The sequence below is a fragment of the Sarcophilus harrisii genome, chromosome 6 (assembly GCF_902635505.1).
Source record: "Sarcophilus harrisii chromosome 6, mSarHar1.11, whole genome shotgun sequence".
Taxonomy (NCBI): Eukaryota; Metazoa; Chordata; class Mammalia; order Dasyuromorphia; family Dasyuridae; genus Sarcophilus; species Sarcophilus harrisii.
The window spans coordinates 155,557,110-155,582,660 of record NC_045431.1 but is presented as its reverse complement, the minus strand read 5'-3'; the positions used below and the strand labels follow the sequence as shown (position 1 = coordinate 155,582,660).

At 36.9% G+C, this 25,551-nt stretch overlaps 1 protein-coding gene across 4 annotated transcripts in view; it reads left to right on the top strand.

The window, feature by feature from the left end:
* The first annotated feature begins 455 nt into the window (after positions 1–455).
* The window catches only part of BMP2K (BMP2 inducible kinase), a 104,776-nt gene continuing 79,680 nt past the window's right edge, over positions 456–25,551 (top strand). For 2 of the 4 annotated variants that reach the window (XM_031943845.1, XM_031943844.1), the window contains exon 1: positions 456–1,316. In XM_031943845.1, the coding sequence (XP_031799705.1) occupies positions 1,130–1,316 (187 nt within the window). In that variant the 5' untranslated portion in view covers positions 456–1,129. Of the gene's footprint in view, positions 1,317–20,549; positions 20,725–25,551 lie in introns of all 4 variants that reach the window. The other 2 variants (XM_031943846.1, XM_031943847.1) reach the window with 2 other exon arrangements.

Here is a 25,551-nt window from a genome sequence, read left to right as displayed (position 1 = left end):
GAAAAAAAAAACACAATCAATCCCTGCTCTCCAGGACTCACAATCTAATGGGGGTGGGGGTGGGGGTGGGGATGGAGGTGGGGGTGGGGGTGGGGAGAGAGACCACAAATGAACAATTATGCACAGGTAAAGTAAGAACGGAATAAATCGAATGTAAGTCACTGGCATTGGGGGGAATCGGGAAAGGCTTCCTGCAGAAGGCCGGATTCAATTCAGAAAATAAAAGAAGTCAGGGACAGTGGAAGTTTTTATTTAGGGTAGCTCAGCCTTATAAAAAGCACAGCGAACAGAGACCTGGACTCGGAATCTGAGGGGGAAATCGTGAGTGTTCTGCATCTGTTTCCTCTCAAATAAAACGAGAAGGATCGGTCCTGTCTGGCTTCCGAAACTCGTCCAAAACTCTGTTTGTTTCAGCGTGCTGGGGTCGCCTGGGCCCTCGGGCCTCAGTTTCCTTATTTGTAAAATGTTGGGATGAGGATGGAGGTCCACGGCCTTCGGGGGACCAATTCTGGGATCCGGGAGAGAAGGCAGACCAGACGACTACCTCAAATCGGAGCCCGGAAGTCCAGGACACCGGACCAGAAGGACTCGAGCCTCCGAAGACCACGCCCCGTTGGAGCATCCCTACCCTTGCGGAGCCCGAGGCGACCTTTCCTTCTGTCTCCCGGGCCCCTCCTCCGCTTCTCCACGTGACGCGAAGGCGGGGCGTCACTTCCGGTAGCGGCTGCGCCTGCGCGGAGCTCCCTTCGAAGCAGTTAGTCCCGGCGCTGCGGCCGCCGACGGCGCTTCCCTTGGCTGGCTGGCGGGCGGCTAGGCAGTCAGGCAGGCGGGTTGCCGGGGCCCGCGGAGAGGGCGGAAGGCAGCCCGGCCGACGTTCTCAGTGGCGGCGGCAGCAGCGCCACAACCCCGCCGCGGGGTGTGCGTCCTTAGTCCGTTCCCATCCCTCCATTCCTTGTCCTTTGCGCTTAGGCCCCCCTCACCCCTCGGAGCCCGCTTGCGGTGCGGGGCAGCTGGGGGCCCTCGAGCCGCGGGCCTCGGTGTCCCCGCGCGCTCTCGCGCGGAATGTGAGACTCCCGGCTCCTGCTGACGGCGCCTCCTGGGGCCGCGGGGGCCTCGCGCCGGCGAGACCATGAAGAAGTTCTCCCGGATGCCCAAGTCGGAGGGCAGCGGCAGCGGCGGGGCCGGCGGAGGGGGCGGCCCAGGCTGCCCCGGCGGCGGCGGCGGGGCCGGAGCCGGGACCGGAGCCTCCTCCGTCGGAGTCCGCGTGTTTGCTGTGGGCCGCTATCAGGTCACCCTGGAGGAGCAGCTTGCCGAAGGTACCCGGGACGCGGGGGTTGGGACGGGCTGGAGCGCGGCGTCGGAGCGCTCCTTCTTTACCGAGCCAGGCGCCTTTCCTTTTCCTCCCGAGAAAGAGAATGCAAACCGTGCTACGTTTAGTGATTCCATTTACCATTAAAGCGCCTACTATGTGCCTTCTGCTGTCTTAAACGCTGGGGATTTAAAAAGAGGCAAAAGGACAGTTCCTATGCTCAAGGCGTTCACGGGCTTGGGAAGAGTGAAAGAGCGCATGGTTTCCTCCAACCCGTCCAGGCCAGCCACTAAGTCCCCTGGATACCTAGGAAAGTCCAAAGTCTGCCCCCAAGGAGCTTACCGTCTATTGGGAGAAAGAGGAGGGAAGAGAAAAACAGGCAAACAACTATGGACCAGTAACAGATACAGTCCAAGGTTGAAATAAACCACAGAGAAATTAAATTTAAAAGGTCCGGCATGGAGACCTAGGGCCAGAGTTGGGAAAGGACGTGCACAAGGTGATACAAGTTGCGCTTGAGCCCAGGTTGTCCAGACTCCCAAATTCACCAGTCTTCTCTGCTATCTTCCTCTCCTTCCCCCTCTCCCCTCCCCCCGAAAGCTGATGGAAAACAAGCAATGCTGAAGGCGTGCTCTATCAATTAGTCTGTGTCGTTTGTTAACCCTGAAACTTGGCTAGTCAGTCTCCTGCAGATCTCGATGCCATAGACTGACCTCAGATGTTCAGTGATAACGCGAAATAACTGCTTTCCACTTGCAATTTCTTCCCTTTGAAAAATTGCTTTTTTAGGGAAGCGGTCATGAAACATATACCGTGAGTGTGGTTTTAAAGTAAGGCCCTTGTGGAATACACTATTTTGGTCACACTTAAAACTGGCTTCTTAGTAACTCTTAAAGGATGTTAAGAGAGCAGGTTAACCTTTTCCTTACTGAATAAGCACTTTGCTCAGCTTCTCATTATTATAAATGACTGGCAGCGATGTGCAGAGTGGATTTTAAAGATGTTATACTCTTGACGCTTTGACAGCAACACCCATTCCATTCTTTTGAGTGATCACCGGCTTTCCGGCTTTGTAATTCATAAAACCCATGAAACTATAGGAAACTTTTTGGTATGTTGTTAAATTCCTTTTTTTCACTGGGCCCTGGAGGTTTGTTGTTTGCTATTATGGCAAATTCTATTTCAAATCAACGTAATACTAAAATTTGAGCTGCTAGGTGGCGCAGTGGATTGAGTGCCAGGCCTGGAGTCCGGAAGATTTATCTTCCTGAGTTCAAATCTGACCTCTGCCACTTCCTGGCTGTGTGACCCCGGGAAAAGTCACTTTATCCTGTTTGTCTGTTTCCTCTTCTGTAAAAGAGGCTGTAGGAAGAAATGGCAAACCCCTCCAGGACCTTTGCAAAGAAACCCCCAACATGGGGTCAGGGAAGAATCAGATATGACTGAACAACTACAGTATTCAAATCGAGAGGTTTGAGATTCATGAGAACTAAATATATTTCTTTGTGGTAACAAATACTTTATTCAAAACCGAAATGAAAAAAAAAATATTGAGCATAAAAGATAGGTATTTCATTTCTGTAAATGTTTAGGAAAAGTTTATGTATTTTGAAAATAATAGTTATTAAGTGCTTCATTTATGTATATATTTTCAAATGCCTTAAATAATAAGCAGATTAGTAGTGAGGAGAAACTCAAAGAATTTGGGTATTTAAAATCAAAGTGAGATGAATATGGAATAGTTTTGTGAAGGATTAAAAGTATAAAGTGTCTAGTTGAATGATAAACAACTAAAAGAAATATATTTGGTGGAAGAATGGGAGGTCTTGGCCTGAAAACCAAATCAAGGAAGTCCCAGTTCCCCTTTTCTCCTCGAAACAGTTTTTGATGAACTCTGACACATTCATTGCTTTAAATTTACCAAACAGCCTAATTTCAGGCATTACTATTACTATATTTTTTAAAAACTGCTACATTAAATAGTTGAAGTGAAGTTTTGTGTAACTTGAGATGATGCTCCCAGATTGTTAAAGTTTTAATATTAAGTTAGTCCTCAAATTTGTAGGTTTTAGTAATCATGTATGATTGCCTTTGCAATCTTATTCAGTTTCAGAGTAAATTAAAATGTAAATAAGGAATTAGGATAGTACAACAATTGCAACCAGTGTCATATATAATTTCTCTTATGATACAGTGATACATTTTCAGAATGTTTATAACTACAAGTAGAAATTATATAGGAAGCATAGAGAAACTTTCCAGAAGTTCCAAAGGATATGGGTATTGTGGAAAGAAATAATGCCAAGATTAGCGTGCCAGAAAAACCCTGGGAAGTTAGGAGGGAAGGGAACATTGCTCAGGAGGAGCCATGTAAGATTATAAGCTTCTTGAGAATAGGAATCATTTGTACTTCCAGTGTTAGGCACATGGTAAATGCTTTAAAAATGTTGAATTTTTTTCCCTTTCCATTCATTTATCCACTCTCCCATAAATTATCCTCCTCTTCCCCCAGGAAAAAAAAGGCCAAACAAACTACTACCACAACAGAAACCCCACTTGTAAAATATGTATTTGGTAGTCTTGAAGTTAGAAACTGGATTTAGGTTGGAGAGGGAGTTAGTTTTAGGCAGAGAAGGTGGGAAGATTTGTAGCAAATACACCTGTTGGCTCCATAATCTCCCATTAGTCTGCTATGACCAGTTGCTTGAGGCTCCTGGAATTAGATTTTCAAGACCCTTATCAAGAGATATCTTCCTGGAAAAGATACCTTTGGCCACTCTCTTTCCTGGTTTTCTTCACTTCTCAAAGCATTACAAAAATGATTAAATTAGTTTAACTGTCAGGATTAATCCTCATAGACTATAGTGCAGGAGTTAACTTTTTGTGTACCATTAATTCCTTTATCGATCTGTGAACTCTTTAGCATAAAATTTTTAAATATATAAGATAAAATATAAAGGATTAAAAAGAAACTAATTATTTTTAATTATAGTTATCAAATACTTAAAAATCAAGTTCATGGTTCCCAGGTTAAGAATCTTTCATTTAGTATATCTTCATTTTATACATGAACCAACAAAGGCCCAGGGAAATTAAGTGAATTGCTTACACAAGTAACAGAACTGGGATCAGAGAACACCTCAGGTTCTTCTTGGATAGTGTATATAGGCTGTATTGTGGCTAAAGTGACATGTGGAATCACAGAATCTCTGGAGTGCAAATGGCCCTTGGAGAGATCCTAGACGCAGAATGAACTAAAGCTGAATATCATCTATAACATCTTGGATGAAATGGTCTTCTGAAAGGTGAAAAATTCGCTAACTCCCTAAACAGTCCATTTCACTTTTTAGCAACTCTCAAGTTAAATTTTTCCTTGCATGAACCTCATTTAAACTCTTTTCTTTCCCAATGTGTTGCTACACAGTAATCTTCACAGAGTAGTCACTTAAATTTTGTTGAAGGAAGCAAAAGCAAGTCTAATTTCTCTTTTATATAATAATCCCCTCGAGTATTTTCGCAATTGTGTCCCTATGAAGTGTTTTCTTATCTAGGATAAACTTCCTCAGTTCCCTCAATTAACAGTCTTGTGGCTTGATTTCTAGTCTTTTATGCAATTCACCCCACTTTGAACTAGGCACTACATTTTAGGAGGGAAAGAACCAAACAATTCTCTGAATTTGGCCCAACTAGGGCAGATTACAGTAGGACTATAACTTGATTCATAATGAACTCATTTCTATAAATTAATAGAATAGTCAAATTAGACTTTAGATTCATTAGCATTTTTGCTAACCATATCATCTCTGAACTAATTGATTTTCAGTCCACAATATCTCCCTCTTTTTACACACACACACACACACACACACACACACACACACACACACATTTTGAGGGAAAGCCACATACAAGTATGCCTCTAGTAATAGGGTACCTGAGTTCATATTATGGTGCTGTCCCTTACTATTTATACTTCCCTGACCTTGGACACATAAATTACTTAGCTCCTTTGGGTTTCCGAGGAGGAAAAGGATACAGAAAGAAATTTGACTGACCTTAGAGGCTGGGACTAGGGCGATTAGAAGTTGAACAATTTTTGTTATGCAGGTTGTCTGTAAGAGAAATGTATCTCTGCTTCTATCATTTCCCCCTTCTCCCCCCTTTTTGAATTCACATAAAAAGTGTTCTCCCCCTCCTTGCCCCAGGGATTATTCATTAATGGAATAGCAATGCACTACATACCTAAATGTTTGGAGCTGATTCATCTGTTCATGATTCAACTCTGTAACATCATATACTTTGTATACATTGTAACTTGTTTGTCCTATGATCTGCTTGTTTGAAAATACTATATGTGTAGTGTGTGTGTGTGTGTGTATATATATGTATATACACACACACACACTGTATATATGTATGTATGTATGTATAAATATATGTTGTATGTGACTCTAATGGCCAAGAATAACCCATTTTAATATTTGCTGAAATTTAAGGCATTTTGTTTGTAATTAGTTCTTGTTGATCAATATAACTTTTGAATAAATTAGAGATATTAAATGCAATCATGATTTTACCAATATTGGTGCTCCTTCCAATGGTATACAAGCATGCTTTCCTTTTCTGTGCAATTTTTTCCCCCTTCATTTTCCCAAATCCTCAATAGGTGAGCTACCCAGTATAAAAGAAGTCTTTTCCCAAGTCATTTTGTTTCTTCCAAATATGTCCTTCAAAGCTAGACTAGGCATAGTAATTTCTTATTGGATAACATCATAAATAATAAACATTTTATAGGTATTGGTGATGACTTAGTATATGTGTTGTGTACCTGCCTCCTATTCTAGTAGTTTAATGGATATCTTTTTTTTCTTGCATTGGTAATAGCGATTATTTATCCATTGGAAGTCAATCTATGGAAGTTCAAGTCATGAAATAAATGCTATAGAACTGAAGTACTATATAGAATGTTTGCAAAAAAAGGAAATAGTTTCAAAAAAAGTCAAAATACCCGACATTGTACTTTCTTTTTTTTTTTTTTGGTGAAACATTGAGGGAAGGTTTTTTTGGGGGGAAGGGGAATTCTAGTACATAATCTAGACTTCTATCAAAGTTCTGTATATTTTTAAAGAGATGGTTGGTGAATATCTGAAAAGGGAAGCAGTTAGTATGACTTCATCAAGAATAGATCAAGAAAGATTCCAGACTAACTCATTTCCTTTTTTTGACAGCATTAGTAGAGTAGGAGACCAAGGAAATCTCAAGATTGTTTTTCTAGATTTAAGTGAGTCATTTGGCTTCCCTTAGGAAAATCAGCTCAGACCTTTTCATAGTTCAGGGAATGTTGACATGTCAACATATTTATCTAACTGTAAAGATAGACACTGGGATAAGAACTTTCAAGCCACCTGTCATGTTGTGCTGCATGTTTTGCAAGCATTACTGATGGCATTTAATCATTGGTCAGGTAGATTATGTCCGTGAACCATTGAAGGTGGATGAAAATTCATTTAATACTCATCTACCAACATGGAGAAGTGCTTTTCTCTGTAACCATTTCTTTATCAGGGGTCCTCAAACTACGGCCCGAGGGCCAGATGCGGCAGCTGAGAACGTTTATTCCCCTCACCCAGGGCTATGAAGTTTCTTTATTTAAAGGCCCACAAAACAAAGTTTTTGTTTTTACTATAGTCTGGTCCTCCACCAGTCTGAGGGACAGTGAACTGGCCCCCTATTTAAAAAGTTTGAGGACCCCTGCAAATAACTGTATTTCCATCTCATGCTATTCTTGTCTAATACAGGATTGCTATAGATTAGATAACGATGAATAAAATGAGATGACTTCTGAATAGGTTAAATAGCAAGATTCAAAGAGTAGTCAATAATGGTTTGATGTTGGTTGGAAAAGAGACATTTAGAGATCTTTGCTAGATGTCTATGTTTGCCTCTGTCCCATGTAACAGTTTTCTCAGTGACTGATAAAATAATAAATTTTCTTATCAAATCTTCAAGCTACAGACACATCAGGAAGAGCTGTCAAGATTTTAAAAAGATTACAACATTGGGCTGAATCTAATAAAGTGAAATTGAATTATACATAAAAGTAAATTTTTATCATTTTTAAAAGTATGCCTTACCAACTATAAGTTGGGGTAGGAATAACTGGTCTGGAATTACTAGAATCCTTGAAGGAAATAGTTGCTTACTTGTGAATGTGTTGTATAGGTGGCTCTTTAGGAGTAGGTCAGATAACCTCTGAAATCCTTCTTAACGTTCTGTTTTTCTTTGAAATCTAAGTAGGAATTCAAGGGTAAAGATTATGGATTTTTATCCATGTTTTTGAGGCATATTATCTTGGCATCTCTGCACATGAGGTAGGGAAGTAAAAAGATATTTAAGAAGCTGTAGTAAGCTTTTTTAAGGTGGAGTGACATTGAAATTTGAGATCTGCTTTTTGTGATAGCAAAGCATTGGAAAATGGTACATGCCCATCATTTGGGGAATGGAGGAATAAGTTGTGGTATATGAAGTGGTATATGGAATAGTATTGTTCTACAAAAAAATGGTGACAAGCTTATTTTATAAAGGCCTGGAAAGATTTACATGAACTAATGCTTAGTGAAATAAGTGTAACCAGGAATATATATTGTACACAGTAACAGCAAGATGTGTGAGGATCAACTATGAAAAATTTAGTTCTTCTCAGTGGTTCAGTGATCCATGGCAATCCCAATAAACTTTGATTATAAAATGTCAAAAAAAGAACTATGGAGATTGAATATAAAGCAACATATGCTATTTTTCACTTTTTTTGTTTCTTTTTTCAATCCCCCCCCCATGGTTTTCCCTTTTTTTTCCTGATTTTTGTCTCCCCAACATGATTCATAAAGAAATGTGTATTTAAAAAATACAATAACAAAACAATTAATTTAAAGAAAAAAGAAATTGAAGAACTTTTGTGGATTTGTAAGATTTGAATGACAAATTTGAAATGGGGGTCACTTAACAATAATAGGGATATATTTAGATAGAGTTCCTTCAATATTAGCTTCCAGGAAGAATACTTGAAGGAGGATGGGCGAGTTTTTGGCGGCATTGTCAAATATTTGTCATTTAAGAGGTGAAAATGTTAGAAACCATCTTTGAAATTGCTAATAATAAAGCAAAATGAAATATTTGGAATTACATTTAAATACTTTAATGGCTTTTAAACTAAACTTTATCTAAAGTTGCTTTCATCTCTAAAAACTTTCCATTCTAAGCTATGTAAAATTTGTAGGAATAATTTATTTGATAAGCATTTATTGAAGTTCTCTTCAGTGTAATTAACTATATTGGATGCTGTGGGGGCTACATAAGTAAGTATAATATAGACATATCCTTTCAAATAAATTTATAATTTAGGTAGGAATATGAAAAATGCAGCTTTTATTATATCCTGCATTGTAGTTTATCACAGACATGAGGTGCTTGGAAGCTTGGAAGAAGGAGAGATGATTTTCATATACTAGGTGGCAGTAAAGATTCTAGAGAAGGCTTAATGGAGGAGGTAGGATTTGAGCCTGAACTTTGAGAAGAGTGGGTTCAGTTTCTACAGAAAGAGATGAAATGGGGCAAGGTGTCTCAGGTAAAGAACTCAATTCACTTTGACTGGAGTTACAGTATGTCAGGGTAGTATAGTGGGAGATAAGACTGGAAAGGTAAGTTAAGGGTCAGCATAAAAGTCAGCCTAAGGAACTTGAACTTTTTTCTATGACTTTAAAAATTTTTGTCTTGATTCCCTGTTGCTACTATCCCACCCTAATTGTTGCTAGTTGATGATACTATAGTCTTCTGATTTTAGCCCCACTCCTACCTGTCTTTTCCAAATTCTTATACCAGTGAACAGTACATGCTGTGTAGAGTCAATGTTCTCCTCGGAAATCTTCCCTGTAAAGATAGTATTGATCACACTTACGCATGTTTTTTGTCACTTTAGAAGCTCCGTAGAAGGGCTGCCCCTTCTTCCACAAGTGCTAAATCAGGATACATACAGTCCCTTTCAAAGACTTGGAATTACCATTAAATTAGATGGAGGATCCCCTTCAAAGTAAATATACATCCCTATCATACTTAATAGCAAATTTCACTTTCCTTATGCTATTAGGTAGGGAAGCTTCCTTCATAAGTTAATGGAATCAGCTGTTCCTTGAACCACCTCCTTCCCCCTTTTGTGCCATTCCAATTAAAAGGAATTATATTAAATAAAAGAGATCTGAACTATTTCCCCAGGTTATGTGGTGCTTTTGTGGGGACTTTGAGGATAATTAAGCCAAGACTGAAGAAAATCAATTGTTTGTTGAAAAACAATCCATTCTTATCAAGTAAGTCTTCCTGGAGACTGGAACTCAGAAATCATTAGTGGAAAGGTCTTTCCTTTTCCAGGGTGGCATCTATTTGTCACAACTATGACTTGAGGGAGATTGAACTGTTGATCTAGCTGTCAAGTGCATAAAGATACAGCTATTGATTAGCAGGGGAATACTCTTGTCCTGAGATGGAAAGTGACTTTTTGCCAGGTTTGAGGTTACTTAGCTTAGGTGAATGCTCAATGAACCCATTTGGTTGGGAATAGCTGCTTTATTCTTAGAATCATATGGTTCTATGCCTAACACAATATGACACCAATACTCCAAAGTCCATATTGGCCCTGAACTCATTCTGAAACCTATGTTGTTCTTATAGTGATTCTTACCTGGTTTAGCATGTGATATCTCTGATGCCATATAAACAACTGTTTGTAGTGAGGGGAGGCATTGACAAAGTTCCTCTGTTTTCCCTGACACCAAAGTGGAAAGCCTTTGATTGCTCAATCCTATTTTTTCCCCAGCTCCCATCTACTTGGCCAATTGTGTAATCACTACTCTGGAATCAATATGCATTGTAAGATCTCTTTGTCCCATCTCTTAAGGCTTTCTTAAATGCCAGTCACGAAACCTGGAATTCTGTCCACAGAGGAGACTTGCCAGGGCTCCCATTTCCTGGTGTATCTCCTACTACTGACTAAGTGACTCCTGAAGCCCATTTGCATTTACCTGTCATAGAAGATGAAGTTACTGATAGATTCTACAAAATAATTCTTCCTCAACAACCAGGTTCTTTTATGTGAGTAGGGAGAAGGGACTCATTTGGTTAGTGGAAGAAGCAGCATTGCAGGGCTTGGCTCTGAGGCTTAACTCTGGCACAGTTGCCACCTTTTTGTGAAGGGAGTTACCATTGAGGGTACCAAAATATGTTATTTTGAATATATTGTTCTTATTTAGCAGTAGGTACTTCCTATGTACTTTCTCAAAAAGGAATCATCATTGAACCCATAGTAGGTAAATGTGGACAAAAAGATGATGATTCAACCCTGTGTTATTTGTTCAGTATTAATCAGGGCTCAGTAACAGATAGTTGTTTTTTATATTTCTTTGCCTTTTTCTGAGTATTTTTCTCTCAATCTCTTTATTAAGATTCTCTTTCTGTATATATATTAAACCTTTTTGTTTGACTCATTTCTCATGGAATTCTTCTAAAGTATTTATTTTGAGTTCTGTCATTTAAGCAATTTCTATTGTTACTGCTTTTTATATTGTGCCTTTTCTCTTTTTTCTTGTGTATTACTCTTAGAAGTATTAACTCCTGTAGGAGAAAGCGAGGATAACAGGATTGTTTTGTGATAGAAATTTTTCCTCTTTCATTGATTATGTGGTCCATTTCTGACTCTTATCCTCTATATAATCATTTTCCTTACCAGATTTTATGAAATTTTTCTGTGTCCGTGCCCTCCCATTATTTTGAAACAGGATGCCTTAAAGGCACTCATTTCCTCAAAGGCAGTGATCTTGCTAAGCAACAAACAAATCCCTGTGGATTATACCAACTGTAAGTCTCTCTCTTACATTAAAGAACATCTCACTCCTTTCTTTTGAATGTTCTTTAGTGGAATCCCCTCCTACATCAAAATTTTTTCTTCCTTCCCCCTATATTCCCACATTGCTCACTTTTTGATCCCTTTCTTATTGTTAGAGGGATCCTTATAGACTTAAACTCACAGCATTCTCAACCCACTCCCATGTTGAGAGGACTTCCCTAAGTCTGCAGACCAGGTGATTTCTGGAGGAAAGTATGGTTCCAGATGAATGTGCCTGTCTCAATTAGTTCAGGCGTGGTATTTCTCTATACATAGTTGCCACCCCGTCCCAGTTCCTTCTGTTTTCTAGCTATCTGGTTTAGCACTAAGTTCCAAACAGTATGTGCTTCTATTTTTTTCCTCTATTCTATCTGAAGTGGTAGATGTGGGGTTGCTACTTAAGTTCTGCTACTTGTTGCCACAGCGTGGTGGCATAAATTCAGGAGCAGAATGTGCAGGTAGAATCAATATCAAGAAGCAATTTGCTGAGTGGATCTTTTGTGCATAGGTGTGCTGCTCTGGCAGAGTGTTAGAGGCAGGGACAGGAGGATGCTGAGTGAACAGGTTAGGGGATTAGAGATTAGATTTCTTTGCTGTTAATTCAAAAGGATTTTATTTCATTTGAGTTCTAATGGTTACTTGAGCTAGATAGACAATTGCAGTTATTTGTATAGTTATTTCTTTTCACATAATTTTAAATATTGGGAATTTTAAGAATTCCTGAGCATTTGAAAAATTAATCTTAAATCCTGTTTGGATCATGTGACCATTCAAGCAGTTACTTTTCAAAAATGGTATTATGAGGGGTTGTTTTGGGGAACTTGCAACTTTAGAGGTTGCAAAGTTATTTGGCCAGGCCTTGGTGCCTTTCACACCTTTTGTTCATGATCATGATCCATGCCCTACAGGGTCATAAGGGCGCAACAGGAGAGTCTGCTGGACAGCCTTCTTCAGATATTCTTGACTATACTCTATCCTGGGCCCTACTTGAAAGGCAGACTTTCAAATGACTTGGTGATGGCTATCAGTATATTCAGGTTGGAAATGTTGGTTCATCAATACTTGAGGGGTTTAGTAGGTCTCTAGACTTGGAAAATTGATTGGGAAAAATCAATAACTTATTTTCAACTGTGCCTGGAATCCCCTGGATTTTCCCTGTCCCTACTGTATTTCCCCATTTTTGACTGAATATGGATCCTGTGTTTTCTTAAGGTTGATTTTTTTCCATCTCTTCTATAGATCATCATTTGATTGAGGGTCTCTGCCACAGTGGCCTCATCTTCCTTGGTCAGCTTTGTGTCATCAGTCTAGTAGTGTACATCAAAGTCCTTAAAAAGATAGGTCATTTTTCAGGTCTTTGTCTATTCTAATGTGTCATATGAGGAAGAATTCAGATAGTGCAGGGGAAGGGTGATAAAAGTATGCTGGGTTCTTTTCCCCAGGTGAAAAAGCAAACTGCTACAGAGAAAAAGACATCGATGAGGTTAACCCCATACCACTCAGCCTTGGTTTGGTTTAGTCAGGCAGGAATAACTAAAAGCATGAGGATTTTGTTTAGCTCACTGTAGTACACTGTAAGCTATCAGTGCTTTCTTCATAGGTAATACAACCTTATTGTGAAGGGAACTGGTATGGTGAAGAACAAAAACTTCCTTCATCTTAATCTCTAGAGAAAACATCTTTTCTTTCTCAGTAATATTTTATTTTTCCAAATACATGTAAAGATAATTTTCAACATTTTTTGTAAGATTTTTGTGTTCCAAATTTTTTCTCTCTCTCTCCCTTACTTCCTCCCTCCCCAAGATAGCAAGCAATCTGATATAGGTTATTACATGTATAGTTTTAAGTTTATTTCCATATCTATCATGTTGTTCAAGAAAAATCAGATCAAAAGAGGAAAAAACCATGAAAAAGAAAAAGCAAATAAACTAAACAAACTAAAAAAGATGACACTACAATGCTTCAATCTACATTCAGTCTCCATAGTTCTGTCTGGATGGGAATGGCATTTTCCATCTCAATCTATTAGAATTTGTCTTGGATCACTAAATTGGTGAGGAGAGCTAAGTCTAAATCACATAATCTTGCTATTACTGTGTACAATGTTCTCTTGGTTCTGCTCTCTTCACTCAGCATCAGTTACGCAAGTCTGGGTTTTTGTGAAATCAACCTGTTCATATTTTCTTAACAATATAGTAATCTGTTATGTTCATTTGCTATAACTTATTCAATTATTCCTCAATCGATGAGCATTCATTTGATTTCTAATACCTTGTCACCACAAAAAGCTGCTACAAACATTTTTGCACATGTGGGCCCCTTTCTCTCTTTTATGATCAAAATCTTTGGTATACAGACCCAGTAAAGACACTGATGGATCAAAGAGTGTGCAGTTTGATAGTCCTTTGGGCATAGTTCCAAATTGTTCTCCAGAATAGTTGGATTAAGTCAAAGTACCACTAGCTGTGTATTGGTGCTTCAGTTTTCTCACATGCCCTTGAACATTTATCATTATTTTTTTCTGTCTAGCCAGTCTGAGAGGTGTGAAGTGGTATCTCATAGTTGTCTTAATTTGCATTTCTCTAATCAATAATGATTTAGAGTATATTTTCATGTGACTATAAATGTTTTTAATTTTTTTATCTAAAAATTGTCTGTTCATTTGTCAATGTTTCTGACTCATTTCTAAAATATATAGAGAGCTGAGTTAAATTTATTAGAATGTAAATCATTCCCCAATTGATAAATGATCAAAAGATATGAACAATTACATATAATGCTTGCTAATTGTTTTAGATATGCTACTTACCATTTTAAGGAAGATTTCATTTATTCCTATGCTCTGTAGTGTTATTAGGAATGGGTATTATATTTAGTCAAATGCTTTTCCTATATAGAATAATTATATGATTTCTATTAAGTTGTTATTTATATGGTCAATTATGTTGATAGTTTTCCTTATATTGCATTGTTTGGTTTTAACTATATGGAATAACTAAAGCAACTCCAACAGTTTCTATTTCACCGTACCTGCAATAATCTACATAAAAGTTCCTGAAAAGGCCGTTAGAGATGCTGATTTGAGAGTTTATAATACATATTTTCTCCATGTTTTTCCTTCTGTAGATTCCCCAAATGAGATGGGGATTTTATAGGATGCTTTAGGCTTGATTGGGTTTGGAGAGCATCAGTTAATGCTGAATTTCCCTATACAGTTTTTAAAGAATTTCTTAGACCGAATATTTGTTTTCTTGTCACACTTAATGTTTCAGGAGTCATACTCAAAGCCTTCTCATAAGGAGTGGAAGAAACCTGGTAGATTATATATATTATATCACCTCTCTCATGTATTTAATATATCATGTGGCATTATAATCATTTGTGTATATATTGTTCTCCCCCGTTAGATTGTCATTTCCTTAAGGTTTGTTGTCTTCCTTGATGTATAGGATTAGATATATTGCAAGTGTTTAATAACATGACAATGAATAGAATGCTGGTTTTGAAGTTAGGAAAGAGCCAGGTTCGCTTCCAAAAGCTTCAGTATTTTCACCTGTAAAAATAGGATAATAGGTGGCACTGTGAATAAATGCTGGGCCTGAAGATATGATATGCAAGATAACATATTTGGTAGACATTTAAAGCATTGTATACAGATGAAGAAATTGAATTTAGAAATTAAATGGTTCGCTGTAAACTTGAAGTAAAACTTGAGCCCTGTCTGCTAATTTTTTAACCTGGGGTTTCTTTCATTGTACTATGGTAATGCCTAGTTATTTATTTTCAGAGTTATTATAGGATAAATAGGGTTGTGTGAGTTAATCAAGGAATATATAACATTGCTCTAGGAAAAGTTTTTATGAGTTACAATCAATTTATGGTCAGACTTTTGGAACAACCCATTTTTGAGTAAGGGAATACTTCTGTATATAGAAGATAGTATGCATAATTATGAGGCAGTGAGGTGTAGCTCAGAGGATAGATCACTGAGCCGAGAGTTAGGAAGATCTGATTTCAAATCCACTTATTAGCTGTGACTTTGAGCAAGCTGCTTAATCTTTATTTCTTAATTCACTGGAGTTGGAAATGGCAACCTACTCTCTAGTATCTTATCCAAGAAAACCTTGTGTACAATTTTGGTATTCTGTTCATTTCATTTTGCATCAGTTTGTCCAAGTCTACATGGATTTCTCTGAAACCATCCACTTTATCATTTATTCTTCGGTAGATGAATCCTTCCTAAGTTTCTAGTTCTTTGCTACTACAAAAATAAGTGCTGTAAATTATTATTGTTATTATTATTTTATCTTTCAGTCTTCCTCCCTCCTTTTTTCTTTATTTGATCTCTTTGAGAATATAGGCAGAATAAAAATGTCAAAACTGTTTAGTGAGTTGAGTTGGGGCATAATTGCAAATTGGTTTTAAGAATGGTTATTACCAGTTCATAGCTCCATCAATGATGCGTTTATGTGCATATTTCCCAATAGTACCTCCAACAATTCATTTTCTTACTTTGCTATTTTAATGGATATTAGTTGCTTTAATGTGCATTTCTTTAATTATTTAATTTATTTGGATTTTTTTTAATGGTTGATAACTTTTATTTCTTCTTTTGAAAATAATTGGTTCTTGGCTTTTGCCCATGTATCAATCGAGGAGTAGCTCGTTCTTATGTTTGAATTAATTCTTAGATATGAAACCTTTATCAGAGAAATTTTTGGAAAAGGTTTTTTTCCAATTTTTATTGCATTAGTTTTGTTTGTGCAAAATCTTTAAAATTTATATAATCAAATAAATCTATCTCCCCTCTATATCTTTTTGTTATGAACTCTTCCCATATCTAAAAATGGAAAAGATGATTTCTTCCTTGCTTCTATAGAGTAGGTCTTCTTATCTATTCATAGACCTGTTCCTGACTCCATACTTAGAAAACCAGACTCTGTGCACTTCTGGACAGAAAGTCTGGATTGAGTTTTTGTTTCCTTTGCTCCTCCTAATTTCTTGTGGAATTTAGCATTGTGTTATTCCAAAACTTCAGGGACAATTTAGGGTAGAAACTTGCAAGTTTTCAGTGTTTTCTAGTGGTCTTATCCAGGGCAAAGTGATTACTTCCCTCCTGGTCTGAGCTCTGTTTATTTCTGACTTGGATCTGTTTAACACTCGCATGAACTAATTCTTTCATGGAAATTTCAGGTGTTGTTCTAAATTTTTAAAGAGGACTAGTGGCATCATGGAGTGGTGTCTTGATTTGTGCATGAATTGAATTTAAATGAGGCAGAGTTGTACAAAGTCATCAGTCTTACTCTCTTTCAGTCATTGAAGTCTAGAAGTAAGGATGACTGGCAATGACCTGAGATGCAGTAGATGACCTGGGAGTCTTTGATGTGTGACCTACCTTTAAGCATTCTAAAACACATGCTTCAGCTGCCTTCATGACCATTGGAACAAATTGTTCTCATTTGTCCATTTTGCCTAGGGGAGTCTTCATATGCTTAGGATAGACATCCCCCTAATTCACCAACAGGTTTGAAGGTTGTTGATTATCCTCAATCTAGTTTAGTCTTTTTTATGAGATGATTTACCAGGTTGTGTCCACTGCCCATGCCACAGATTTTTGGAGCCATAGGAGCCATAGATGAGAGTTGATGGGTGGGCATCAAAAGTGAATAAGCAATCCTGAGAGACTCTGCAAATCCTCACATGAGAGGTACTAGTTCTCTTTGAATACCTTCTAAAGTTAGTATATTCCTGTTGGACTTGGGCAGTTATTACCCAGCTACAAAGCTCTTTAGGCATAAAATGACAAAACTTAAGGCTGCCCTGTTTTCCACTGAAGTTTCAGTGAACTGGAAATTGGAACTGAAGCCCTGATATCCTCTCTAGGGTCTAAGCTACTTAGCTACTCTTGGCTTCTCTGAGCTTGCTGCTTCTTGGTTACATAGCTAGTGCCTGCAAACACTTCTCATCCTTGAATGCCTTCTCAGTTGGTCTTGAATCACTGACCCAGAACAACTGGGTGGTGAATGACAGATGTGTCAGTTGGTACATGTCCCTCTAACCTTCACCAGGTCGGGGTCCCCCTATCTTTCAGTGAATTGAAAGCCAAGAATGTTACACTTCTTTCTGCCCTTTACTAGTCTCCAGCATTCACAGACCTATCTGTCTTCTTTATTCCCTTGGGCTAGAAATATGACTGTGTTTTTCAGGCTTGGATTTGCCCAGCTTGATTGGGTTTGATGCATTTTCTTGATCTTTACCATGAAACAGTAAATCATAATGAGGTAAACTGTTAATCTAGAGAGGTTGTTGGGATGAATTTTGCATATTGTTAAATTTACTTTAAAGCTATGAGTTATAACATTAGTTATTGTGGAAAAAGTAACTGAAGTTGGCCTTTTTATTTAGAAGAGATGTTTGTTCCTTTGTGTGTGTGTGTGTGTGCTCAGTAATATCAAGATAAATACAGTTGAAACCCTGTAAAATATACTTTTAAATTGTGATTAAATTGAGTGTTCAAATATCTTTTTTTTTTTTTTTTTTTTTTGAGCCACGGTTTTTGCATCAGTCCTTGAAGGAATAGCTTGACTGTCTTTCCGTGCTATTTTTCTGAGCAGGTTTTTTGTTTGTGGAACATTAGTGTATGTGTGTACACTATTACTGTAGTGTACTACAGTTTGTTGTACTTAAATGCTGGAATACTAATGGTCATGTAATAATGTCAAAACTAGTGCCTGGAAGAGCTACTGCAATTTCCCAGAATGGAAAGATATATACATCTTTCAATTTTCAATATTCGCGTTTTACTTTATCATTTACTTTCCTAATGCATAAAAGAGACTGAATTCTGAATCATAGTCCCTTGTCCTTTTTGCCTTTCTTAAATCTGTCTTTTATCCTCGATAGAATCCTTGGTTCCCTTTAATTGCTTCCTGCCCTCTCAGTTTTTTCATCCCCTTTCTGACCTCTCTTTTGACCCTTGAGATTTGGATTCTATATATAATCATTTTAATCGGGCACTGCCTTCTTGCTTAATCTTTTGGTTTCCTTGTCCATCTGTTCTTCATATCTGGCTAATCCTTAACCTTAACAGCCACACCACCTGTCTGCCCAGTTCCTATTCCAGAACTTCTGAAAACTTCTGGAGGGAGTTAGAGGAAGTTAGAACTTATACCAATCAGCACATTTAATTTTTACTTAACCTCAACTGGACCCCAATAGTAGACAATCATTCTTTTATTCACTTTGATTGTATGGAGCTGTGCTTTCTCATTGCTCAACCTCCTAAGCATCCCTTTCCCTTTTTTGATTCTGACTTGATGATCTTGAAATTTTTTTTTCATTGCATTTACCTTACAGATAAAAAATTCTTATGTATATTTATTTGTTCATGAATTATGTGTTCTACAGTGAGTATGTATGTTATAAAGCTTACATAATAGAAATTTAAAAAGGATGGGTTAAATATGAAGTGATATTTAATATTATAATCATTGGGGAGGCAAAATTAGTCTTTTTAGGAAAATAACTGGGGTGAATGTTGGGGAGGTAGGGATAAGTTGGAGAGTGGGGAGGTTTGAGACAGGCAAAACAAGCTATTGAAATTATCCAGGAAAGAAGTGATGAAGGCCTAAACAAGGCTCTGTATCTTCTTGAGAAAAGAAGCAAGATGAACAAAAGATGTACTATTGATGACACATGTAGGGAGAGAAAAAATAAAGAGATGGAGGTGTCACAGAGGTTATGATAAGCACTTTACAAATATTATTTCATTTTATCCTTACAACAGCCCTGAGGGGTGGAGTCTGATATTATACCTGTTTTCACAGTTGAGGAAAGTGAGGCAAAAAGAAGTTAAATGAGTGTGCTTGAGGTAACACAGCTAGAAAATGTTTGAGGCTGGATTTGAACTCGGGTGTTCTTGATTCCAGGCCAGTATTCTATCCACTATCTAGTTGATTATTATCTCATCTTCCGTGTCTAAACTATATTACTGATGCTTCCCAACCTCTTTAATCTTTCTTGTATTGCTGGACATCTATTCAGACCAGTCTTCATCTCAGGAATGTGTTCTCTTTTTGTCATTGTCTTTTGGAATCCTTTGTTTTCTTGTCCTCTTACCTTGTGTTGTACCATCTCCATGTTATCTTGCATTTTGTCAGGTTCCTATCTTTGCCCCCATTGCACTTTGTATTAGCACTATTATGTGTAGTCTTCTTATCCTCCTGATAGGATGTAAGGTCTTTGAGGACAGAATTGATTTCTTAACCTTTGCATTTCTAGTATACCTACTACATTGCCTGGCATAAAATAGTTGGTTTTAGTTAAAATGTTTTAGTTAAAATTTTGAATATGATTGGATATTGAAGAATTGCTATATTCTCTTGTCCTTATTATCTTCAATGGAAGCATAATTTCTTACTGTCTTTAAGCAGCAATAGCATATTGTTCATATTCTATATCTATATATATGTATATAGACATATCTACATATACATATATATATTCAATTGTATGTATACAGGAAAAAGTTATTAAATTGAATACATGTAGGCAAATATGTTTGAGAAATTCTTGGTGGTACCTTAGCCTAATTTTGAATGCTGAAAAGAAAAATATTTCTTTTGTAACATTTTCATTTTTTACTAATATTTTGATACCTTGATTGAGACTTAATTACATTTAATGTTAGTTGTAGGAATAAGTTAGGTGATGTAATGAATGGTGAAGTTCAATCTATAAAAAATGTCTTCGAAATTTTGTTAAAGTAATACTTTGAGAAACTCTTTCTAGTAAATTTCAATTATAATTTAAATTTATTGTCTTTTCTAATCCGAAATATTTTAGGCAAAGTAATTTGTCAAAGCATCTTTTGATTCATAGGAATTTAGAGCTGGAAGTGATGTTAATCATTTGCTTGTAATGACAATTTTAGAGTTGGAAGAGAATAATAATAATGAAGATGATAATTGTTAGCAGCTATTTAGTTTTACCCACAACCCAAAGAAATTCCCACTAAGACATACCTGACAAGTCAACTACTCAGTATATACAGTTTAGTGACTTTTTGGTCATTTGGTGACATTTTTGGTTATCACAACTACTTTCTGATAATTCTACTATTTCACAGGTGGTCCAACAGCACATTACTGTGCCTATTTTTCCACAGCCTCTCGTTTTTCATTTTTGACATCTTTGCCAATTTGGATGTGAGATGGGACCTCAGAGTTGCTTTAATTTGCATTTCTTTATTATTGATTTGCAACATTTAAAAAAAATTGCTGTTGATAGTTTGGTTTTCTTTCTTTGAAGCAGCATTCCCCAGACTACCGTTCCTGCTTCCAGCCCAGCCCCTAGAGCATCTCCTTTGGAGAAGGGGCCAGATCTCCGCCAACTGCCTACCAACTGCAGCTCACAAGGCAGGCACTCCAGCCTAACTGAAGCAGCAAGGCCTCCTGGGGGAGAGACAGAAGGCAACACGTACAAGGCAAGTCAAAAACAACATCATCTTGATGACCATCTCAGATACTAGTGGAGTCAGCCCAGACCCTAAACCCAAGAGCTAATGAATAGCCATGCATCCAGCTCAGTACCCTCAGCTATCATTCCAGGAAGCACTTCTGTGGTAATGCAGCCTGGCCACAGCTCCTGAAGACCCAGACAACACAGTTTTTGCCACCACGGTCCTTGGTACTCTCAAAAAGTCAACACCAGGAACTGTTAGTATTGATGAGTGGAAATGACATTAAAGAAGATGCATGATCATGTGCTCAAGAACCATGGAAACTTTTCCATTTGACTTGCAACTGAAACCTCTTAGAATGTGAGCTCCTTGGGAGCAGGCATTGCTTTACTTTTTTGTGTTTGTGTACTAAATGTTTAGCCAGTGATTTATATGTAGTGAGTATTTAATAAATTCTTTTTCATTTATTCATTTTCATTCATTCATTCTACCCCTCCCCCTCAAAGCATAATACTATTCCATTTTTCATTACATTTATGTGGTTTGACCATTTCTGGTTGTTGGGCATCTCCTTTGTTTCCATTTTTTTTTTTTTTTTAACTACCACAAAACATGTGGCAATAAATATTTTGGTTTAATTGGGAATTTTCTTTTTATTTTTGGAATATAAACCTAATAGTGGGATCTGAATTAAAGGGATAAAAAACATTTTGATCACTTTACTTACATAACTACAAATATGCTTTCCAGAATGGTTATATTGATTTACAGCTGCACCACAGGGTACTAGAGTGCTTATCTTCTTCCTCCCAAAATTGACTGTTTTCTTTTTTTATTATTTTTGCCTATTTGTGGGTATAAAGTGAAACCCTAGCATTTGTTTGGTTTACATTTCTCACTTTGGTGATTTGGAGCATTCTTTGATATGGTTATCATGTTTGCATTTGTTTTGAAAACTGTTCATATGATTTGATTATTTTTTTATTGGAGAAGGGTTTTAGGATTGTAGAATGTGGAGAAATGGAGTAACTGGATTATGAGGAGATTTAAATGACAAACTAAAGACTTTCTAAGCTTCATAGAATATAGACTGGAGTGGGGAAAGGATTGAGGCAAGGTCCTTAATTAGAAGGCACCAACTACAGTAGTAATATAGTTACGAAGAACTAAGTGGTAGTTTTGTCATCAGAGAGAAGTGATCAGATCTGAGAGTTGTTGTGAAGTAAGAAATGACAAGATTTTCTAATTATGGGCTCCTAGAAGAAGTGAGAGCAAGGTCTCAGTGATGACATCAAATTATCATTCTGGGTGCTGAAGATGTAGCTGTGGAGGGAGAGGTGCTTCTGCTTTTAACAATTCTGGGATAATTCAGAAGAGGGAAGGGTCTTGGTGGGATATGGAATTTTGTTTTTTTGTATATCAAGGGATATCCAGTTTGAAATATGTGATAATTTTGGTTTTGTAGAGCAGGAAACTTCATTTGCAAGGTCTTAGAGCAAGGACTAAAGACCATTTTGTCTTACTACTTCATCTAGTTGAGTGTTTTTGCCATTATGCCATGATATACTGGTGTCCCCCCTCCAAATAAAAAAAATTTGAGCAGTTTTAAATAGGCTTTTAATTCATATATATATATATATATATATATATATATATATATATTCTACAGAAACACTTGATTTCATCAATGATTGTTTTTTCTTTTAATATAACTAATGTAATCATTTGCTTTAAATCTTGACAAGTTATTTTTTTTATCACAGTCTTAATGATAATTTGAAAGTTGTGTGCCTTTTATATTAAATTCTTATTTTTATTTTGCTATTATTTTTTGAGACAGTTTCTGTGATTTAGTGAGACATTTTATATAAATAAAACATCTTGATTTTAAGGTTTGGTAGTTCTCTGTTCAAAATATTTAAATGCTTAAACTAAGGATCTCTTGCTCTGTAGGCATTTTTCAAAATATTTGTGCCTGTCTATCTTGTAACTCTAGGAGTATTGCTCATCTTTTCATATTTCAGAAATCCATAAAGCAAATTCCCACAGATAAGGAGTGATTCATATATTTTATGGTAGAAATTCTGGTAGAAACTCTCTTCCTTCCCTTCTATTTGATCCCTCATTCCAGACCAGTAGATGAAGGTTATCATTTTAAACAGATATTCACTTAGTATGCCCTGGAAAATTCTAGCCAGGGATCCAAATCTTTAGTGAATAAAATGTAGGTTGTGAGACTTGAGCCAGGATAGTGGTGATACTGATTATGGACTTTGGGTGCAGAAGTATTGATTTTGAAGAAATCATGTAACAAAGGAACAAAGGAACAAAGGAACAACTGATTAAATATGGAGAGTGAGAGAGTAAAGAGTTGAGAAGGAGGAGTTTGAGGGGAAAAATAGCAATATTAAGTAAATACAATGGTCACGAGTGACAAAGACTGCATTGTTACTACAGTGGTAGGTTTTATAATCTTAACAGAAGACTCTACCATTATAATTCTTATTTTGGACAAATGTGGAATTTTCAGTCATCAAATCATTTGTGGTTTTGCTCTTCGTTCCTGTGCATGCATTAATTTTGGAGAAAATATAAATATTGAAATGTTAAAAAGTGAATACTTTGGTAACATTGTGGTAGTAGTGTGACAAAATGGAAAGAGTACTGAACTTGAATTCAAATTCTGACTCTACTAAATTGCTTTCTGTTTGAACAAGTCAGTATATTTAGATCTCAGTTTCCACATATGTAAAAAATAAGGGGGGGGATGCTAATGACTTTCAAGTTTCCTCACAACTCTAGATCTCTCAGTAGGTCAGTGGAATTTCTGTATAGATTGTAAGATAACTGCGTGACAGTCGGTTCAAATGATATGTTAAAGGCCACACAATTCTTTCTGGTTCCTGGGCAAGAATGTAATGCAGGGAGCCTTTTTTAAGCATCTTCCATATGCCACTGGGAACACAGATAAGAAAAAAAAATTCCTTGCTTTTGAGAAGCTTACATACAATTGAATGCAGGAAGACCACACATAGAAGTTGAAAGTTGGGGGGAGAATGTTGCCTTTATAAATATCTTAATAGAATAGCTGTTCCTTATTGTATTCTGTTGTGAACAGAAGGACCCTATAACATGTATATGTATATATATACATATATAATATGTAACATATTTGAGGAATTGTCCTTTTTCCTTTTCTCTGTATTTTAAGGAGTAACCAGCAATTTTTAGTACTTCTTAGCTTCTACAGGTAGAATTCAGTTTTAATGAAAACCATTTTATTTAATAAAGTTTTATTATATCATGAAGTTTCTGTATAACAGGTTTATCTACTAAAACTGGCTAGGTATTACCAATATTCATCTGATTCATCACTCATAGGGTTGATTTTATTGGAAAAGCAATCCTATTTACAATATTCACTCTTTATGGAATAGTCAAAATATTTAATGAAGCTCTTTTTGCTTTACTAAAGATGTTAATATAACTGTACTTGTATTTCTAGAAATACCTGGTTTAAGAATGTCAAAAGATTTTGACACTATTTCCCACTCTTTTCTTTATGAGGCTTTTTGGGACAGTGATAGAGATGATCTAAGTTGACAGAGCATCTCATGGACTCCTGAGGGACTTTTGTATGATCCTATATTTTTCCTACCACCTCCATGGAGAGTGTGTACATGTTGAAATCCTCCCAGCTTTACCTTCATAGCTCACTTCTCTTTCTCTGCATTCTTCCTTTTAATATGATGTTGTTTATCTTCCAACTATTGTTACCTCATGAAGGTCTTTTTTCTTATTGTCATCAATTTCCAAAGTCCTTGAAAGTAGTTAAAATAGTTCTTAGAAGGTTTGTAAGCATGTCTTTTCATAATAAACATGCTTAATTCAAACATCAAAATTCAAGAAGGAAATTTTTAAAGTTTTCATTTTAATTCAATTTGCTCTTGTTTAATGATTATTCTAAAACTATTTTCAATTTTCTAAAATATACATGTCTATTACACCAATGATAAATGAGTCTTTTCATTTATAATAATATTTCTAACCTCTCTGTTGACTTCCATAACAATATTTCTAATCTCTCTGTTGACTTCCAATCTCTTATATCCAGCTGGATATCCTAAACTGGATGTTCACTGGACATTTTAAACCCAACATGTCCAAAAACTAACGTCTTTTCCATAAATCCTTTCCTGTTAACCCCTTTCCTATTTCTATATAGAGCAACACCATCTTTTATACCCTGAGACTCATAATTTAGAGTTATCCTGGATTTCTTACTGTCACCCTCTCCTCCACCCCCCATATATGAGCTGTTGCAAGGTCTGTTGAATTAATCTTTGCAACATCTCTTGAATATATCCCATTTTCTCCTCTGACATTGCTGCTATTTTAATGCAGGCCCTTATCACACCTCACACTTGGGCTATTGCTATAGCATGCTGGTAAGTTCGCCTGCCTTAAGTCTCTACTCAATCCATCTTCCATTTTCAGCCACCAAAGTGTGTTTTCCTAAAGTTTGACTTTGACAATCCTTGTCCCCCTTCTCAGTAAATTCAAGTGGCTTTTTATCACCTTTGGGAGCAAACGCAAAATGCTCAGCTTGGAATTCAAAACCCTTCTAAACTTTGCCCTATCATCTTTCTAGTCTTCTCATACCTTATTCCCCAGTTTGTACTCTTCAGTCCAGTGACAGTGGTCTCCTTGGGGTCCCAGGAACAAAATGCTACATCTCTTTGGGGTTCTCTGGTCATCCATCATTTCTGAAATGCTTTCCCTTGTCATCTCTGAGAAAGTTGGAAAAGATTTAATGTAGAGGTGAAATTTTAGTTGCAATTTATGGGGAAG